At 34.6% G+C, this 15,264-nt stretch overlaps 4 protein-coding genes across 4 annotated transcripts; 2 read left to right on the top strand and 2 right to left on the bottom strand.

Annotated features, from left to right (window-relative positions):
- Nucleotides 1-1,935: 1,935 nt before the first annotated feature.
- LOC18054239 (VQ motif-containing protein 31) lies at nucleotides 1,936-2,704 on the bottom strand. Its single transcript, XM_006450186.2, has one exon. The coding sequence runs from the start codon at nucleotides 2,546-2,548 to the stop codon at nucleotides 2,009-2,011; it is 540 nt and encodes a 179-aa protein (XP_006450249.1). The 5' UTR covers nucleotides 2,549-2,704; the 3' UTR covers nucleotides 1,936-2,008.
- Nucleotides 2,705-8,099: 5,395 nt separating this feature from the next.
- On the top strand, nucleotides 8,100-10,070 carry LOC18054238. Its single transcript, XM_006450185.2, has 3 exons — nucleotides 8,100-8,488; nucleotides 9,270-9,419; nucleotides 9,517-10,070. Exons 1-3 carry the CDS (start codon nucleotides 8,237-8,239, stop codon nucleotides 9,592-9,594), a joined length of 480 nt encoding a protein of 159 aa, XP_006450248.1. The 5' UTR covers nucleotides 8,100-8,236; the 3' UTR covers nucleotides 9,595-10,070.
- A 113-nt stretch (nucleotides 10,071-10,183) lies between these two features.
- LOC18054237 (spindle and kinetochore-associated protein 2) lies at nucleotides 10,184-12,139 on the bottom strand. Its single transcript, XM_006450183.2, has 5 exons — nucleotides 11,930-12,139; nucleotides 11,750-11,845; nucleotides 11,422-11,547; nucleotides 10,576-10,615; nucleotides 10,184-10,440 (listed from the first exon to the last, which is right to left on the bottom strand). The coding sequence occupies exons 1-5, from the start codon at nucleotides 12,062-12,064 to the stop codon at nucleotides 10,367-10,369; spliced, it is 471 nt and encodes a 156-aa protein (XP_006450246.1). The 5' UTR covers nucleotides 12,065-12,139; the 3' UTR covers nucleotides 10,184-10,366.
- An 83-nt stretch (nucleotides 12,140-12,222) lies between these two features.
- Nucleotides 12,223-15,118, top strand: LOC18054236 (zinc finger CCCH domain-containing protein 22). Its single transcript, XM_006450181.2, has 4 exons — nucleotides 12,223-12,411; nucleotides 12,630-12,941; nucleotides 13,352-13,412; nucleotides 13,971-15,118. Exons 1-4 carry the CDS (start codon nucleotides 12,286-12,288, stop codon nucleotides 14,963-14,965), a joined length of 1,494 nt encoding a protein of 497 aa, XP_006450244.1. The 5' UTR covers nucleotides 12,223-12,285; the 3' UTR covers nucleotides 14,966-15,118.
- Nucleotides 15,119-15,264: the final 146 nt, after the last annotated feature.

Here is a 15,264-nt window from a genome sequence, read left to right as displayed (position 1 = left end):
TACACAATTCTTTTTTTTTTTTTGCTGGAATCCACCTGAAGTTACATTTCTTTTCACTTTTCCACTTCCGTTTGGAATCCGTTAAGGAAATTAACGGAATATTACTTAAATGACTTTTTTACCCTCAAATGTAAAAGATAATTTATCCATCGACCACTTATTTTTTCGTATTTTTTCAGAAATACACAATTCTTAATTTTTTTTTGCTGACCTCCACTCGAAGTTGTATTGTTTTACACCTATCCACCATTGTGTCGCTGTAAAATGACGATTTTACCCTTATGACGTTAGCAAAGTTATAACGGTCTCCAAAGGAAGTGGAAAAGTGAAAAGAAATGTAATTTCAGGTGGATTCTAGAAAAAAAAAATTGTGTATTTTTTAAAAACGGTGAAAAAACGGGTGGACGTTGGATAATTTTCTTATACTTAAATTACTTGTGGTTATGATGTGACAAGATATTATAATTAAAGGAAGAAGAGTCTCTTAGAGTCTACTAGAAGAGCAAACACGAAAGTCAATTTATCTTTTTTTCTAAGAAAAAGAAGTCCATAGATTTGGCTAAATCAAGAAATACTAGCCCTTAATTAACACGGCGCACTACTAAAATCTACTCATTAGTCAAAACGTTTTGTAGCAGTTAAAAGGACTAGGATGGTTATCATGTTACGCGGAATTGGTAGAAATTTTTAACACACAGTGCCACGTGTTGTATGATGAAGAGATTATCAAGACACGTACATAAGGTCGTGAAGTAAATAAACACGACCGGTCTTATGTCGTTGTCTTGATCATCAGCCAAGAATCACGATGATGCAGATCACGGCCGTTCTTCTTGAGCATCAGACGGCTTATTTTATGCTCAAAATCGTGGAACTAATTGAACGGATGACCCCAGCGTCAACTCAAAGACCATAAAGATGGTATATTCTACTAGATATGGCCCACATCCTCATCAGCCGCGGCCATGATCCACCAATCACAACTGTCATCTGATACCTTGCGTTGTTGATCAGGTGAAAAAAAATCGAGTTTTATTATTTAATTTACAATTTGAAGGACCCGTTAGATTGTGACCGAGACGTTATAGTTAGAAAATTTAGATTTTGAAACTGCTCATTACTTGGGGGGTGGCAACAAATAAATTATTTTTCTTTTCACACGCATAGATATTAGATAGGGTTTAATTACGTATTCTGTGTGTAATTTGAGGGGTTTTTAATTATATATTTGGAGGTAAATTCCAACTTGTAATGAGTTCACACATTAGGGCTTCACCATTGCAGAGTTATAATAAAACTATCTCGACAGGGCTTCAACAGATTTCCGACTTTGAAATCAGTTGATTCAGTTAAGTACGTCGGCCACTATATCAACCATAGATAATTTTTGGCTGCAGGTAAAAAAATTTCATCTAATATGAATGGATTTTTTTTTTTTTAATATTTGGTTAGCAAGATTTCTGATCATTAATTAATGTTAGTTTGTGACGTAACGTCAATGACAATAATATACATCCATGAAGTGGGTTGGTAATTAAAACTTTTCATGCTAGCTATTATTAGCTACTATATATCGGTTTGAACTCTTCTGTCTAAAGAAAATTGAAAAATGGTTGAAAATTGTATAATAATTGCCAATCATTGTCAGTCTAATTTCGTCCAAATTGCGGTTGGACCCATTACTGTTCTTCCCGTTGAAATTCGAACCAGCATCATCATGCAAATTCGGACGCAGAAAAACAAAACCAAAAAAATTAAAAAATTAAAAAAAATAAAGAAGAAAACAGCAGAAATGACATGTATTTCCAATATTTCTCATCATGATCATGAATGAATCAAATCTCATTTTTCTCAATCAAAAACCCTTAAAAATGCAGAATACCAATATTAATTACGAAATACAACTTTTTTATACAAACGAAACAAGCCCTAAAACATAATAATCAGGAATACATATATGTAATATGATTGATATATATATATATATAGAGGCAAATTATATAAAACCCTAATCTCGAGTTTGCTGATCACTTGGCGAAGTCGGAAACAGAGTTAGCAGCTCCGGCGGGTCGCTTCCTCTCGGTGTACTCAACGGCGAGGGATGCAAGTAAAAACCCTTTTCAGCAATCGCTTTCTCTTCCTCGGAAAGAGCCGGAGATGACGGCGAAGCAGTGCCTGAGCTAGGGAAGAACATGTACTCCGATCCGAGGGGAGTCACCGGGCTCAGAAAATGAGTGTGTGAGTGTGAGGGCGATGAGCTTTTAGGAGGAGGAGGAGTGAGACCGAGCTTGATTTCGAGCTTTCTCGATGTGTGTCTGCGTTCTTGAAGCTTGAAGGGTGACCGGCGAGGGGCGGTTGGGTCAACGGGGATGGAGGGTTTTGACGGGAGTCTCGTAGGGTGGGTGACCGGGAGTTTGTCGGAGTTATGGGTTAAGCCGGTGAGCTTCTGGACTAACTCTCTGAAAGTGTTTGTATCTGCTTGGACAAAGGTGGTGGGAGCTTGTATGGGAGATGACATAATATTGGTATTGTGTTTGTGTCTTTCCATTTTCTACAAGAAGAGAGAAAAATAAAAAAAACATTAAAAAGAATATCGGCTTCAGAGCTTTTGTGAGAGAGAGGCTTAAGAGAAAACAAAAATTACAGGATTGTGGGAAGGCAGAAAGGCAGATTTAAAGTCATCGGGGGCGAGAGAGAGAGAGAGAGAGAGAGAGAGATTGTGTGTGTTTGTCTGTGTGATGATTTGGTAGATGTATGAAAACGTCTCCGTGTGTATTAAAGAAGATTATATTGGTATTTTTGTGATTGTATTTATGTGTTTGCTTTAATTGCTTATGACTGTGAGTGGCTATGACCGAGTATATATATATATAATTTATTTAAAGAAGGATCGTGAGTTTTGGGGCCACGGTTTGAATACAATGATTGGATTTGGATGTTACTAGCTGGCTAGCCGGTGAATTTAATTGCAGACTCCAACTCTGATGATATATATATATGTGTGTGTGTGTGTGTGTATTATATATCATTCATTAGACTCACAAAGTTTCAATACAAAGATATAACACATTATTAGACTTGTAAAGTTACAATACAGGCATATAAATTGCGATTTGATATAATATTTGACGGGCCACACGTTGATTAGCGTCAAGCAGCTAGATATAAGAAATTAACAGTTACTTAACTCATAATTATAACTGATTGGTGTTGTGTCGGCTCTCTACTTTATAAACCTAATCTTATTATGTTTTATCATCATCCAATAAATTTGGGATGAAATTTTAGGTGTAGAAGTTCTTTTTTGTTTTTTTTTTCATGACAAAAAAAATTATTTGTGAAAACTACCCTAGAAAACTTATAAAATTTTTACAACCGTACTACTTTGACCCCCAAAAAAAAAAATAGTCACAAAATTTGAAAAAAAGACATGAACTAGTCTAGAATGTCTTTTATTTTATTGCAACTTTTTTTTTGTAAGTACTTGGATATTTTAGTGTTTTAATATCTTTTGTGAAAATTTTATAACCCATTTGTTTGGTTTTGTCAACCAGATGAAATATAAACAGAAATTAAGATAATTACCAGTAGGAGAAGAAAATTTCTTTGCATCTTCTGTTAATGATCAATCGATGAAATTTCTTTGCTTCTTCTGTTAATGGATATTTTAGTGTTTTAATATCTTTTGTTTTGTCAACTGATGAAATATAAACAGAAATTAAGCTAATTACCAATAAGAGAAGAAAATTTCTTTGCATCTTCTGTTAATGATCAACCGATGAAATTTCTTTGCATCTTCTGTCAATGGAGCATTAAGGAATTTCAATAAAGAAATCGAGAAGCTTGAGGGAGTGGTTTTTCCTAATTCATAATTAAATAGTTTTAACGATGTGCATGTGTGGGTATCATTTCTATGGAGAGGAACTCTCATAAATCATAACAAATTTCGGTTAAAAAAAATCATAATAAATTAATATATCCTTCAACTGATTCCATTATTTTATTGATAATAAGCTTTACTAAATCTTGAATTGATTACTTTTGAACTAATTCGTTGGTAATAGAATCACGGTGACAATTATTATTTTAATTGAATAATTAAGCGTTTATCGTACGAAGCAACTCAGCCATCCCTTTTATATATACTCAGGTACTATATGTATATAGTTACCATCTTATAATAAATTAACTAGTCCATTCTTCATGCACGCACATTTGCCATTGGGCAATGTGAATATGCTCATAATGTCAACCTTTTTTAAGAGATTAATTTGATATAAATTTGCTTTAATCTCTTCTTAAATTTGGTACGGACAGGTGATGGGTCAATGTCAAAATGGCTTTTATAATTTTGCTCATAGTGCTTTTGCATAATTGATGTGAACAGTCCTCCAGTTTCTGAGTTCATTGCATTAAACTTAACTCTATCACGGTACAAGAAAATCCAATGTCGGATTTTAGGATAAAAGCTGCTTTATAAGTGGGGAAAGAATCTTGAGATGTAATCGAAATATCAATATAATGAACAAACTTATCTTTAATCTTATCAAGAACCCAACAGTTAAAAAATTGAATTGTGTTGTTCATAATGCTTGCCATTTGAAGAAGTAAAGATAATTAGACTTGTAACAACAGCATTTTACCTTATAAGGTAGCAAGTAGGAGTTAAGAGATCAGTTGATGAGCTTAATCAATTCTTTTGATGGGATAATTGCATTTGAATTTGAAAAGACTGCTAGAAAGCTACGAGTGAAACCCTAATTAATTTGGTGAGCTTGACAAAGCCCTTTGGTGCGCCGACATTGTCCTTATCATGCTGCTACTCAATGATTAAGTATTAATTGCTTATTATTATAATTTATCTTCATGCACAAATATATAATCCATTAATATTTTTACACATGATCATCATTTTTTTTTTTGATACATTGATTCATTTTCTTGGCAGATTATTTTTTAGGTAAATTTTCTATTCAAATTGGTTGAAATAAGAGCTGTTTCAGCGAATTAAAGAAATTAAAAGAAAAAAAAAAGGAAAAAGTTGCAAATCTAGTTGATCATTATTGAGTGAAAACTTCAATCAATAAAATAGAAGGAAACGAGTTGACGTTTTCGTTTTCTATCTCCCTCAAAGTCATGCAAATCAAATCACAAAAAGAGAGCATGCAAGTTGAGAGGCACAACAAATCAAGTTAAATCAATGTTAAGCAAATTAATCTTCAATCTTCAATTTATGCCAGCTTGCATGTACATGATAAAAAAAAAAAACCTTTTGTTATTCTTTAACAAATAAATAATAAAAACTAAAAACTGCCTTGTGAAGAAAAATGACTTTTAATCACGAAGAAAAATCCATTCATGTATATTTTTATGCAAATCAAGTTTTTTCGAACGTTTTAGAGCATTACTTAATACTCATATAATAAAATACACCCACATGCTCTTATATATATATATATATATATTCTAGAAGTCTTGTTCTTTGTCCAAAAAGGATTGATCGCTGCTAGTATTCATCCATTTTCAAAAATTGATTTATGTAATTTATGTCTTTCAATTTAAGATAATAGAATTCTTGTAAAGGTGAAGCCTCACCACCAATTTCAAATCTAAATTAATCACATACCTCTTTCCATAAAGGTATGACTATTGTCAAGGGCCGCTCAAATTTTCCAGCCAAAGAGGCTAAATTGGGATGCGCTAAGCAACGGTCCGCCCAAGTCTCCGAGTCCAACAGCCCAAATCCAAGTCAAGGTGTGTGGGCTTGGCTTGATTTCAAAATTTTCCATCACACTCTAGCACTTGTCTACACTTATAAAATATCTAGACATTTAGGCAAGTTGCGCAAAGTGTGTAGAAGGCACTAGAATGGCTAAGCCTCCCTTATAAATAAAGCATGACATTTGCCATTTTGCACACACCGCACACTAAGTATAAGCAACGTACATGTAAAGCTTTCTTGTATTCTCTCATTTGAATAAGAAAACTCTTTTTTTGACTACGTTGTTCTCTCTTCTCTATAGCTGTTGCAATCATCTTTACTTAGCTAGTTTGAGAAGTTCACTAGGTTTACTTAGCAATTTTTGTATTAGAAGTTATTTAAGTGTCGTACAAGTTGCCGTGCAAAGCAAATGACAATATGCCAACCATTTGAATAATAACATTAAAACAAACGGAAAAAGATTAAAGCTCATCCACTGCCATATTTATGAGATTATGGATCCTTTGAAAATAGGTATCCCTTGAAATTCTCTATTTATCATTTGTAAGGAGTGCAAAAATACTTGGTGATGATTTTTTTGGGAATAGATTATGACACATCTTCATTGTCATTAGTTATTGCCTTCCTAAATTGAAAAAAAAAAAAAAATCACACTTGTTAATCCTCCTGAATTGGAAGAGTGGGATTGTGGAATAAAAGATGCGACAATCACGCCCCAACTCAAAGACAAAGACAGAGATACAGATTTGTGGCAAGTTGAAGATGCTAGCAGATCAACTTCTTTGGAGTCCGTACAACACTGAAGTGTACATGTAGGGTACACAACTTACGAATCTACTAAAGGTAAAGTGCATGCCCTGACGAAACATATTATGCCATGGCATGCAGACGCGTATTGACTGATCATTTATATTGTTACTTTTGTGATAGTTATGAACGTCCCTTTCATATTATAATTACAGTATTGGATTCTTAGTTTATATTGAACGACCAAGTCATTCCGAAATAATCTGGTCTGGTTGAAGACATTCTTAAATGACGCAGATTGACTTCCTCCAACAAAAGTGAAAAGCTTTTGCCACCGCCCTACACAATGCACGCCAACTTCAAAATTAGAATGCATCAAAATTTATTGCAACTTTATTGGCTACTAACTAAATCTTTATTTCATTCTTAATTTGTGTCAAAATTCACAATTTACCCTTTTTATTACTTGCCATATAAAATAAGTACTAACTAACTATATATCAGCTAGATTCTTAGCTATATCATGATATGTGTAAATATCTAATCTGACATTGTAATAATATAATATTGTTGGTATTAATTTGCATTACTATTTGACCTTGCTTGTCCATGAAAGCAGAGGCGATGTAAAAACCAACCATGTCGTCACTCTCCAAGTTAAATCTATAAAGCATCATCAGAGTCTACATATGTTCAGGTTGTGTGCTTATTCGTCTTTTCATTTAACTAAAGTCTAGGCTTCCAAATGAAGTAACATAAAGAAAATTATTGAGGTAATTAATTGTAATTTTGTTATACTGTTGTTCTTAAATTATGTGACTGAAAACTGAAGTCCATTTAACTATGTTATTCTATTATTGAGTATACAATTATGTCGCACAAAAGTTAAAACTCTTGAATCTTGAGTGGAACTAACACTTTTTAAGACTCTTGTAAAACCTTACTTCATATAACAACAACAACAACAACAACAACAATAATAATGATAATAATTTTCTAGTGAGTATATTCTCATTTTAATAAAGTGACGATGCCATTAACAGATTAAAAAAACACCGTCTCTAATATATTGATTTTTTTTTAATATTTTGATTTGCATATTCACTTCAACAAAAGTGAGAATGCTCTTTATATATATATATATATAGATGAATAATTAACAAAAAAAGGACAAATATCGTAATAGAGTTAGTTAAATTGTAAACATACTTTTTTTTAATAATAAAAATCTTATCATATATTATGCTATTTATTTATTCATTGTCCCAAAATTATTTTGATTTTATAACAAAATACTTACATTATTTAAAGGTGCGAGGTTTGATGATTTCTGGATGTGAAATTTTTTTATTATTTTGTAATAGAGTGTTAGAATATTTTAATTTAGTTAAATTAAAAATTGTCCTTTTATGTAATTTTACTAGCTACAGAACAATGATTACCAAAGCGGGGTTTAGAAAACATTTTAAGGGGTGTAAAAAGTACCACAAGTGAATATAATCCCGAAGGAGGCCCATTCGAGTTGGAGACCCAACGTGTTTGCCAGGCCAATCGTGGGCCAGATCAGAATAGCCATGCACCGACCAAAGCTTTGGAAAAAGAAAATCAGGTTGAGTCTCAAAACAAACAAAAACAGTTGGCCGGAGCCAACAGTTATCATCTTCATCTTCATCTTCCCATTATTCTCCCCTCTCAAAAAGAATATTCAACGAAAACTTAATAAAAAGAAATATATATTTTTTTTTATTACGAAAAGGAGAAGACACGATGATGAGTAGTGGTAGTAGCAGCTGTTGTAGTTGTAGAGCAGTTGATGTTGTTACAAAATCAATAGATAAGAAGATGGATTTTGCTTTACTAACAAGAAAGTCACCGATGCGTGTCGTACCTCGTGGTACAAGTATTACTAGCACGAGGCGGTCGGTTTGTGGTGTGGGCGTAAGAGCCTCTGTGGTCGACTCGTACGAGAGCTCGTCTAATTTCGTTAAGCGCATGGAGCAAGCCTGGTTAATTTCTCAGGTACTATTTATGAATTTTCATTTATTTCTGCTGGGAATATATATATATTTATTTTTCAATATATAATTCTTGTTTTTGTTGTTGTTGATACAAGTTTATTATATCCTTGCAAAAGTTAATAAAAGGAGAAAAATAATACAACTATTAATTGCGTAAGTATACAATTTATGAAACCATTGTGGAAAATTAGTGATGAAATTCTGAGATTATGACTGACGTTGATAAAGTTAATTCAATAGTATGTTTTTGGGATTAGATTGTTGTGACTTTTAATCCGTAGCCGTTGTGAAATAATTTGTTGTTGAGTATGAGCAGTGCATGACCACCCATGCCATGCTTTGTTTGGGTGCTAAAAGCTCTTCCTTGTTATGGGCAAATGAGCTTGAGTTCCCTTTGGAAACTCATATTCCTTTGTAAATGTTTTTTAACTATGAGGTAGATCTGCCTGAATTAGGCATAGATTTCCAAGTTAGCCTTGGTATATCCTGAGTTATTTATGTCTTAATTGTGTGGAAACTCCTGATATTTGCCTAAGTGTAATGTCTGTTTACTGTCATATATTAATTCAGGAAAGATGCTGTTTCATTTTGAAAATTAAGTAGGAGCGCAACAGTTACAAACATGCTGAAAATCTGATTGAGGTTTGAAATTTGCTGGCTAATAGGTTGCTGTTTTGTTGATAACACACCATGATAATGGAATCTATTTCAATGTAATAATATGCTTGGTTTTTTTTTTTTAATTTTCTTATTAATATCACCAATATTTGTGATGATTATAGCAACCTAGGCCGGTGTCTTGTTCTTCTTGCAATTCAAATGGCCATATTGACTGCAAATGGTGTGCGGGTACAGGCTTCTTTATACTTGGTGATAACATGCTCTGTCAAGTTCCTTCCAGAAACACCACTTGTGTAATATGTGCAGGAAAGGTAATATGGTTTACCTGAACCGATGACTTCATGCAATCTTCTCTTTTTCGACAATTTAACTTTGTAAAATCAATCTTCCTTGTGATGATATTTCTAGGGTTCTGTGTGCTGCTCGGATTGTAAGGGAACAGGCTTTCGTGCCAAGTGGTTAGGAGAGCCGCCTATTTCCAAGTAGAGACAGTGTGAAGTTGTGGCCATGACAACCATTGAGGTTGAAAGAGATATTACAAATTTTTATTCTCATTTGTTTTCCTATACCGGGCAATAATTATAGCCTCCTTGATTCCATGGTGCATACTTTTTTATTTATTATTTTGTTTTTGCAATTGAAGAATCATAGAATGTTGCCAAAAGTAAACGAATTAGCCAGTACTGTACAGTTCAAGGTCTTATAACGTTATTCTTTTGCATCTGCTCTGACTTTGCAAAGACCAACATTCAGATCATTGCCTCATTGATCTATGAATTTGTACACTGGTTATTGACATGGCTAAGGATCTTCTTTTATAAGTGCTGTGGTGGTTAATGCTTACTAATGTCCAGCTTGTATGTAACTTTTTCTTTTTAATTGTGTGTAAAGTCCTTGAATCTGACTTTTGGGCATGATTCTGGAAATTGTTCCCTACATAATAAAATGCTTTGTCTGTTCTCTTCATGCATGTAAACTGGGGGAAAACCCACAGATCAAGGCCAGAGTGATTTTGTGACCCTCATCCACTATATTGTTTGCTGACTTTGCTCTTAAGTTAAATTAGAAAGACGAAGGCTTAATCATCTCATATCAATTTCAAGTGATGAAAAATAAAGACAGAATTTGTTTACATTTACACTCATTGAAACTAACCTTAGCCAACATGGGTATTTGCATTACAATGAAATAATCAATATTCTAATTAGAATGGAATGGCATAATTTGGCACCGGAAGATATTTGCTCTTGGAAGCTTCTCAGTTGCCTTGAACAATAGCTGAGAAAAGAAGTTTGTTGATATCCTCAGAATTTGAGTCATGGTCCTCGTCTCCTGCATTTCCAAAACAACATTGTAAAAATTATTGGACAGATTATAAAACTATCTTGCATCATGAAGAATGCTCTGTTATTATCCGATGTCCCACCAAGGAAAACTAGAAAACACAAAAATCAGTCAAATCCTTACTGGTTCTGGATCTGACTTGAACTGTCCACTCATCAATTACCTGCATTAAAAATGAAAAGAGTGACAAAGTTGTCTTCTAAACCCTATATGCATGCAAGAAAATGTAAGAGTTAAGAAGTGAGCACAAAAGTAAACGATAAATATCTGTAGGCTTTGCTAGCTGTTAGCCAAACAAGAGCTACCCAGAAAGAAAAAGGGGAAGAAAAAAAAGAAATCTCTGCATGGCTATTTTCTTGCAAGCAAAGGCCCTGGATAGCTTAATCTTGGTTGCTTGCTGGCAAATGGTGCAAACACTTTAGACACCACTTGGAAAATAGGCAACCTTGTAAATTAGCACCATAAACACCACCTGGAAAATGTTCGTTTTGAAAATTTAAACACGATGATGCATTGTTTGGTTTTCATACATATGAAACAAATAGACAACATTTTATCTTCTTGGACTCCATATGAAGCAAAGACGTTAAAGTGTGCCAAAATAACTGAGGATATGTAGTCGTCTCTTCAATTAAGAAAGAATAGAGCAATCCAAATCACCCCATTATCTTCTCAAGTAATCATACATATTAAGTTTGCTACAGTAATCATGAAATGCTGACTTTATCCATGGGTGTTTGTCCCAGTGATACATTCACAACTCTTAAACAGTACAGTTCCTCTTATGTTTAACTTATAGTCTCAAATAATAAGACATAAAGTAAAAGTAGAAAGCAATAGATCCAGATAATACATAAGCAACAACCAGGAGTTCCCCAAGAGAAATTCACAATATTAACATAATAACTGCTTGAAGTTAGCAAATGAGCATCTTCAGACTCACTAGCAATAGGAATATTAACATAATACCTGCTTGAAGTTAGCAAATGAAGCATCTTCAGACTCATTAGCAACAGGAATGTCCAATGACACTTGCATCCGCTGCACTAAATTTCTGTTCCGAACAAGAATAGCACTAGCCTTATCAATCAAATCCTGATAATCAATCCAAAAAGCAAAGATCAACTTCAATTTGCAAGTTAGTCACGCCACGTCATAATCTTAACAGCCAATACTTGATATAAAAATTGCATTTTCAGAATTCCTTATAATTCCATCCAGCAATTTCACACCGCATTACTTAAAAAAACGCCACTTTACAAATGAATTAGCAACGGATGGTTTTATAATTATATACCTGTTTGGCAGCTAAAAGCTCGCGGCACTGCTCTTTCAAGATAGGCAAATCCTCTTGTACCTTCTTTATTCTAGACACCAGCTTCATTGGATTTGCCTATAAGGAAATAAAAATAAAAATAAAAATAAAAACGGAGATATGAAGAAGAATTTGCTGCATAGCGAGATTTGGCTTGCTTACATTGTCCGGATAAATTTGCTGAAACTCTTTCTCAAGCTTGTACTGAACCATCGTAAGCTCGTGATTCGATTTCGTCAATAGATTCACCAAACCGTCAATCGCTTGATGATTATGCTGAAAATTATGATCCCCCATTCCTCTCTGCTTAGGGTTCGCTCTGAATCCTGTCACTCTAGAATAGAAATTTGCCGCCTGTTTATTCGCTTTTTGATTTTTTTGAGACGAAGATAGTTTAGCCTTATCCACGCGCCTTTCTCGCGCGTAAAAAAACAAATGGGCCTGGGCCTAAAACAAATCTATATTTACTTTCTCTAGCTTGAGCAAGAGTGCGTCCGTATTTCGAATAAGTCGCGGCAATGGCGGATGAAGAAGAGAGAGTTCTAGAGAACCAGCTTGAACAGCAGTTGAATGAACAGAGGGACTCGCTCACCGCCTTAAACGACGCCGTAGCTTCTGACCCCTTCAATCCCGAACTCCAGGAGGTAATATGTTATCTTGTTATTTTTGTTTTTGTTTTTGTTTTTTTCTTCAAATATGATCTGATTTTTAACGCTAGGTCAAAAATTAGAAGAAAAAAAATCAAAAATTTCGTCAGTCTCATATCAAAGCTTCTGTTTTGATGATATCGTTAAATTTAGCTCGAACTACTTTCGGTTTACATAATTGCCATTGTGTTATTGAATAAATTTCTTTGTAATAGGTACTTAAGGAGCTTGTTCAGGCAATCAAAGATGCTGAGGAAGGCCTTTTTCATCTAAAACGTGCTCGGTTGTTGCGAGAAGCTGATTTAGTGCTACATGGTTGTAGTTCTAGGACTGAGGATGTCCAAGCAGAGCCACTTGATCTGGCTGATGTTGAACCTGAGCCGTTGGAGGACCAAAGGTACTCTGTTGGGTCAAAATGTAGATTCCGCTATAATGATGGACGTTGGTATGATGGTCGGATTATTGGATTGGAGGAAACCGACTCTGCAAAGGTTTCTTTCCTCAGGCCTACATCTGAAAATATGTTGGTGGGTACAATTTTCTGATTCTCTTCCAAATTGATTCAGTTAATTTACTTTTGTAGATTGCTCTTGCTATTGTCAATGTCAGCACTCTCCTAAAAGATTTGGAGAAAGCAATATTTGCTTGTCAGATGTATGTTCTGTTCCTTGTAATGATGACAAGAATGGATTAATTGCATCTAGATTTAAAAGTGAAAACATTAAATTACTAGTTTGTTTTAGCTGGATTAATGTGCATTTTTTTTTTCTCCCTTTTGGTGTAGACTTTCATATAACTTGTTGGTCAGTCTATTGCTTTTATTTGTTCTAGAAATGTGAGGAGAAGTTTGTGGAAAGCTAGTTTAGCATTATAGTATAGTATTTTGGGGAAGAAGTTTTTGTCAAATATTGTACTGATGCAAGGTCACCTAGTGCAGATGTGCAAGTTCTTTCTGCAGCAACGATGTCGATTTGGTACTAACTGCCGCTTATCACATGGTATGCTGCAACTGTTGTCTTTTGTGGACCATAGATCCTGGAATATGTTCTGAATTCTTGATTGTTTTAAAGTTTCATTGTAAAGCAACTTGTGGGGAATAACATTAGTGGAGGTTATTTTACTTTAATCTTGAAATTGGAGAAATTCTATTTGGTATAATGAATATGGAGAAGTGAGAAATTCGCATAGTCTTTTGTTTTGAGTGAGAGAAAATTTCTTATAGGTATTTCTTTGTGCGGAACTTCCTTTTTGTTTATGTTCAGAAATAAACTATCGACATCTGTTCTCATGCATTTACCATGTTATACCAGCACTGGCACATGCTTTTTTCACCCATTTTCTTAAATGTTGACCATGTTATGTATCCTGAAAAGTTTCTAATCCCAAATCTTTCTTATGCTTGCTTTGGCATGAACAAAATGTTGTATGTTTTCTAATCTATTTTTCTATAAATTTTTCCCATTCTTTCTATGCGAACAGCAATCTTGTTCCTCATATTTATCATTTGCTCACGTTTCTACCAGTATTTGAGAGTTGATGTGAGTTTTTATGCTCAGGAATCGATGTCCCACTGTCTTTCCTGAAGAAATATGTTCCAACAAGTTGGGAGCAGTCACTGGTGGGATCCACTATTTGGGCACTCTCAGATGATAAAGTGGGCATTTGGAGAAAAGCAGAACTTGGATCATGGGATGATGAACATAGAATGGGGGAGGTTGTCTTTAGAGATGACGGAAGTTCTGCAAAGCTTGGGATAGAAGCTATGACATTGTCTGAGTATGCGCAAATGAGTGATGAAGAAGATAGTGATTTTAGCTCAGAACAATCTGATTCAAGTGACTATGAAGAAGATAGCCCGCATGGTGTAGGATTTGATGAGAGCAATAACTTAAAAAGGGGCGTGCGGAATGACACTGTTGTTTTTGCTAAGTGGGAGAATCACACCCGAGGCATAGCTTCCAAGATGATGGCCAATATGGGTTATCGCGAAGGGATGGGTTTGGGTGCATCCGGGCAGGGAATTTTGGACCCTGTAGCCGTGAAAGTCCTTCCACCAAAACAATCTCTTGATCATGCTGTGGAGTTGCATCAAAGTAAAGAGGGCAAAGATGAAAAGCAACGAAAGAAACGAAGCAGAGGTGGCAGGAGAAAGCGGGAAAAGAAGTTTGCAGAAGCAGTTCGGGCGGCAAGAGATGAAGAGGAATCAAGACCAGATGTTTTTTCGCTCATCAATAATCAGCTTCGGGTACACCATGAAACTATTAACGGTAGTTCACCAAAAATGCAGCAGCACAAAGGTTCAGTGAAGGAGAAGAAGATAAGTAGGAGGGATCTGGTTGCTTATGATGATGAAATTAAGGATTTGCGTGTCCGGGTCGTGAAGCTGGAAGAGATGGTTAATAGGAACAAAAATGAGAAAGCTGTTTTTGAGGCTGCTATGAGGAAGCTAAATGAGACCCGAAAGGCTTTGGCAGAGGCTGAGGCAGCTCAAGCATCAGCGTCACATGAAGTTTCCAGTAGAGAGAAAGAGAAGAGATGGCTTAAGTTTTGAGACTAGATGTTTTCTTCATATTGTCATGATGTCATCGTTTGTAACATAAATTATAGTTACAGACGGATTGAATTACAACAGGACAATTGCGAATATGCGCATGATAGGTGCAGTTGGAAGTGTTGAACGAGCTTAAAGCCTCTCTTATCATCATTCCAAAAGATTTTAATAGTTTATTTTAAATTTAATAGTTTATTCTAAAAGACTAATAATAATAATGAGCAGTAATTACAATAGAGCACCGGTAGTGATCACACAAAGTATAAATTTAAGTAATGACTACTTTCTAAAATAAAGTA

The sequence above is a fragment of the Citrus clementina genome, unplaced genomic scaffold (assembly GCF_000493195.1).
Source record: "Citrus clementina cultivar Clemenules unplaced genomic scaffold, Citrus_clementina_v1.0 scaffold_1, whole genome shotgun sequence".
NCBI lineage: Eukaryota > Viridiplantae > Streptophyta > Magnoliopsida > Sapindales > Rutaceae > Citrus > Citrus x clementina.
The sequence above is the reverse complement of the archived record's forward strand: the minus strand, read 5'-3'. Positions and strand labels throughout refer to the sequence as shown.

Coding starts and splice junctions, on each gene's coding strand:
- LOC18054239 (XM_006450186.2), bottom strand. CDS start 2,548: ATGGAAAGACACAAACACAATACCAATATTATGTCATCTCCCATACAA.
- LOC18054238 (XM_006450185.2), top strand. CDS start 8,237: ATGATGAGTAGTGGTAGTAGCAGCTGTTGTAGTTGTAGAGCAGTTGAT. Junction 8,489..9,269: donor AAGCCTGGTTAATTTCTCAG/GTACTATTTATG, acceptor TGATGATTATAG/CAACCTAGGCCGGTGTCTTG. Junction 9,420..9,516: donor GTGTAATATGTGCAGGAAAG/GTAATATGGTTT, acceptor TGATATTTCTAG/GGTTCTGTGTGCTGCTCGGA.
- LOC18054237 (XM_006450183.2), bottom strand. CDS start 12,064: ATGGGGGATCATAATTTTCAGCATAATCATCAAGCGATTGACGGTTTG. Junction 11,548..11,749: donor AGCTTTTAGCTGCCAAACAG/GTATATAATTAT, acceptor ATTGATTATCAG/GATTTGATTGATAAGGCTAG. Junction 10,616..11,421: donor CATTTGCTAACTTCAAGCAG/GTATTATGTTAA, acceptor TTTTTAATGCAG/GTAATTGATGAGTGGACAGT.
- LOC18054236 (XM_006450181.2), top strand. CDS start 12,286: ATGGCGGATGAAGAAGAGAGAGTTCTAGAGAACCAGCTTGAACAGCAG. Junction 12,942..13,351: donor CTACATCTGAAAATATGTTG/GTGGGTACAATT, acceptor CACCTAGTGCAG/ATGTGCAAGTTCTTTCTGCA. Junction 13,413..13,970: donor TAACTGCCGCTTATCACATG/GTATGCTGCAAC, acceptor TTTTATGCTCAG/GAATCGATGTCCCACTGTCT.